Consider the following 3,662-nt stretch of genomic DNA (forward strand, 5'->3'; position numbering starts at 1 on the left):
ACGCTCTTCAGGGAACATCTAAACGAGTGACACCAAGAGGTAATCTTGTTGTGCACTAATTCATTAGTCTCGGATTACTCGGTGAGATTAAAAGATAAACAGGAATAATTTGTCTAATTTGGTAAAATTGAGATCGAGAGATAAAATTGAACCACTTTAGTAATTTAAGCGATTTAAGTCTCTCATTCAAAGATTGAAGAACCACATCGAAGCTAATTGACCACCATTAGTCCTTTATTGGTTAATTTCTTAGTCTTTTACTCTTTACTATTTGGTCCCTAAAGTAGCGTATTTAATTTCCTTGCAACATTTTCTTGTTATGATTTTTCGTACTATAAAATCGTATCAGTAGCCACTTGGACTCTAAAGTTTATGTTATTTATTACTCAATCCGTGTCTCCTTTGGGTTCGATCCTTGGAATTAGAGGTGATCATGGGCCAAGCCGGGCCGGGCCCAGGAAATTTTTTGGCCCGCTTCCTAGGCCCGAGCCCAGCCTGGCCCGAAATATAGGCCCAAAATTTTGTCCAGGCCCAACTAGGGAAAAATTTCCTAATCCCAAGCCCAGCCCGGTCCGGCCCGTTTTTTAAGTAAATTAACTCATGCAAAACAAAATCAACTTAATTAAACAACAGATTTGACTCCTGAAATTAAATGAAAGAAAGAACATAAAAAAAAGCTCAAAATTGAACTAATAAAAAGTACTTAAATTCTAATGCAATTAAGTACCCACAACTGATTTTGAACTTTTAAACTCAAACAACTTGAGCCTTCAAGCAATTCTAGATGATCTATTTAGTTGCATAACTCGCAATCACATGAATATCAAGTGACCGTCTCAATGCCATGTTAAACTAACATCACCAAATTAGATTGATTAGCACTATCGCATGTTTTAAATAGCTCATGTGCTTAATTCAAAGTCAACAACTAAGTGAAACTTATAATAGCATCAAAATTCAAGAACCATTTTAAATTTAAAGAATGAAAGGATCTGCAAACTTATTTATTTAAATGAAGCCCAATTAAAATGTTAGCGAACACACACATACAGAGTGTAAATTTTAAATGTTGCCCATTCTATTTAGCCAATGAAGAGAAATTTTAAATGCAGTCAATCGCTCATAACGTGCACGATCATCTAAAACCTACATAAGAAAACAATTTTTTAATAAAAGCATTTATATATATACAAAATAAGTTAATATGAAAGACAGTTTAACAGGTTAAATAAAATCAGACCTCAACTATCTGCATAACATCATGGCTAGCAGTTAAATCTTTTGAGCCAATCACAACCTAAAAACAAATTTATTACTTTCTCAAATATATAGGAAACTATGACAACACCATCAAGCATTCAGATAATTACCTTAACAGGATTAGGGGCCATGTACTCCTGAGCTAACCGATGAACCACTGCAAGCCATGTAGCACTGAATATTACCATCTGACGAGCTGTAAAGGTTAAATCAGCATGAGGATTTCCAACCTAATTGCTTATGCATTATTCTACCAAGATATAGAACAATATTTTTTAGCTTGATTGAACCGTAAGTTATCAATGGTTATTGGCGTTTACTCATAAGCATCAGTAAAAGCTTTAGTCTAAGCATCTTCTAGAAGTTTAAAATTCCAATGTACCAACAACGAGACATACCAGAACATGTCTTTCCCAATATAAAGCGAACATCCTCTTCAAATCCCATGTCAAGCATTCGATCAGCTTCATCTAGAACCTAGAGAAAATCAAACCACTTTTTTCCTTCGTACATACATAATCCATCTATTCAAGAAATTGGTTATATACAAGATGTATCAAGTATTAACAAAGAGCTCTAACAGAAGCAATTTAAACATGAATAGAACTACAGTAAAGAAAAGGAATCATTCTTTCACTTAATATTCTTCATGGGAAATTAAAAAAAAACGAAGCGAAAAATCCCATATATCATAGCTTTTTTTTACACTTCCACAACATCCAAACGAAATAGGAAATTGAAGTGCCAGAAAAGAAAAAACTTTAATAATTCTCTTTTGCACAAATTTTAGAAGATTTGAGAAAGATACAATTTTAAAAAATAAATTAACAAATGAAAGTTTATGGATAAATTCCCTATACCTCTAAAAAGGAAACAGCATAAATTTTAATTTGAAAAAGAAAGCAAAACTACAACAACTAGGGTTCATCGACAATCAAAATTTTACCTTAAATAGAGATGACTGAAATTCTGTATAGCAGAAAGTTGTTTGATTTACGTTTCTTTCTGTATAACAAATCTCAGCGTATATATGTGTGTTTGGAAACAGAGAAAACGACAAATTAAAGAAAAGGAAAAGGAAAATCTAGCAGCATTGAAAATTAAAAAAAATACTAAATTAATGTTTTGAGTTGCGACTTGCGGTTCAAAAATTATTCAAGAACTGAAGATTTACAAATACAGAAGCACCGTAAAAGAGAGGAAAAAATATAACTAAATGTCTAATGAGAATTGAATCGAATAAACTAGGGTTAACACTGTTAATATACCTTTGAAATTCAAAGGTAGAAAACGTAGACCGCTCTAACCTCTAATTCTGGAAATGGGTGGAGTCGTGGAGGACCGGAGGTGGATCAGTAGAGGTGGATTGGTGGAGGTGAAGGTTGATTTTTGAATTGGGAAAAAAAGGGAGGAGGACCGTAGAAGAGGGAAATGGGAAATGGGAAATGGGAAAATGGGTTAATGGGAAATGTATTTTAAAAATAAAAATATATATTTATTATATTCGGGCCGAGCTGACCCCGGGACAAAAATATTTTGCTTGAGGCCCGGCTTGTTTTCTAAATGGGCCTCATTTTTTGCCCAAACCCATATTTCGGGCCTATATTTTTACCCGAACCCTCCCATATTTTGGGCGGGCCATCGGGCCGAGTTGGGCCACCCAACCCATGATCACCTCTACTTGGAATACTCTAGTGTTTCATTGTAACACTAAGAATATTACAAATGAAATCTATGCTTGTAGTTCAAATCGCTATTCAAAAAAATAGTTTTCCAAAATCATTTTTTTAATGCGCACGAACAGTCATCAAGTAACGTTTAACATATTTAAATCTATGAGGTTTCCTGATGCAGTTGAGAAGTGTTCCATAATGTCTAAGTTAGAAGCTTTAGCTATAGAATGGGAACTCAATTCTGTAGAGGACCCATTGGAGCGAGTCTTAGTGTTTGACTCACCAAGTGATAAACAAATAGAGGAATACTTAGCTTTGTCAGAGGCTAATTCAAAGGGATTTGTTCGACAATCCCTATTTGAATCTTTGGAGTTAGCATCCCGTGATCATGTTCAACCAAAGTCATCGACCAAAGAACCACCTAAATTGGATCTTAAGGTACTTCTTTCTCATTTAAAACACATTTATTTAGGTTACTCTTCTACTCTGCCTGTAATAGTTTTAGGTTACTCTTCTACACTCCTGTAATAGTTTCAGCTGAGCTAATCGAGGATCAAGAGAAGAAACTGATTGACGTGCTGAAGAAATTTTAAAAGGCAATTGGATGGACCGTAACTGACATCCAATGAATTAGCCCAACTTTGTGTTTGCACAAGATCATATTAGAAGATGGCGAGAGAGGAACAATTAAAGGACAAAGAAGGTTGAACCCAATTATGAAGGAGGTGG

The 3,662-nt window shown here is 34.6% G+C and overlaps 1 protein-coding gene across 1 annotated transcript; it reads right to left on the minus strand.

Moving 5' to 3' along the window:
• Positions 1–974: 974 nt before the first annotated feature.
• On the minus strand, positions 975–2,701 carry LOC105785349 (DEAD-box ATP-dependent RNA helicase 5). Its single transcript, XM_052627812.1, has 5 exons — positions 2,568–2,701; positions 1,659–1,730; positions 1,371–1,456; positions 1,241–1,297; positions 975–1,146 (listed from the first exon to the last, which is right to left on the minus strand). Exons 2-5 carry the CDS (start codon positions 1,714–1,716, stop codon positions 1,063–1,065), a joined length of 285 nt encoding a protein of 94 aa, XP_052483772.1. The 5' UTR covers positions 1,717–1,730; positions 2,568–2,701; the 3' UTR covers positions 975–1,062.
• Between the last annotated feature and the right edge of the window lie 961 nt (positions 2,702–3,662).

Source organism: Gossypium raimondii, chromosome 1 (genome assembly GCF_025698545.1).
Source record: "Gossypium raimondii isolate GPD5lz chromosome 1, ASM2569854v1, whole genome shotgun sequence".
Lineage (NCBI taxonomy): Eukaryota > Viridiplantae > Streptophyta > Magnoliopsida > Malvales > Malvaceae > Gossypium > Gossypium raimondii.

Excerpts from the sequence above, each read along its gene's own strand:
- LOC105785349 (XM_052627812.1), bottom strand. The coding sequence starts at position 1,716 with ATGCTTGACATGGGATTTGAAGAGGATGTTCGCTTTATATTGGGAAAG. Across the intron at positions 1,457-1,658 it reads ATTGGGAAAGACATGTTCTG|CTCGTCAGATGGTAATATTC; the intron begins GTATGTCTCGTT and ends TAACCTTTACAG. Across the intron at positions 1,298-1,370 it reads TGGCCCCTAATCCTGTTAAG|GTTGTGATTGGCTCAAAAGA; the intron begins GTAATTATCTGA and ends ATTTGTTTTTAG.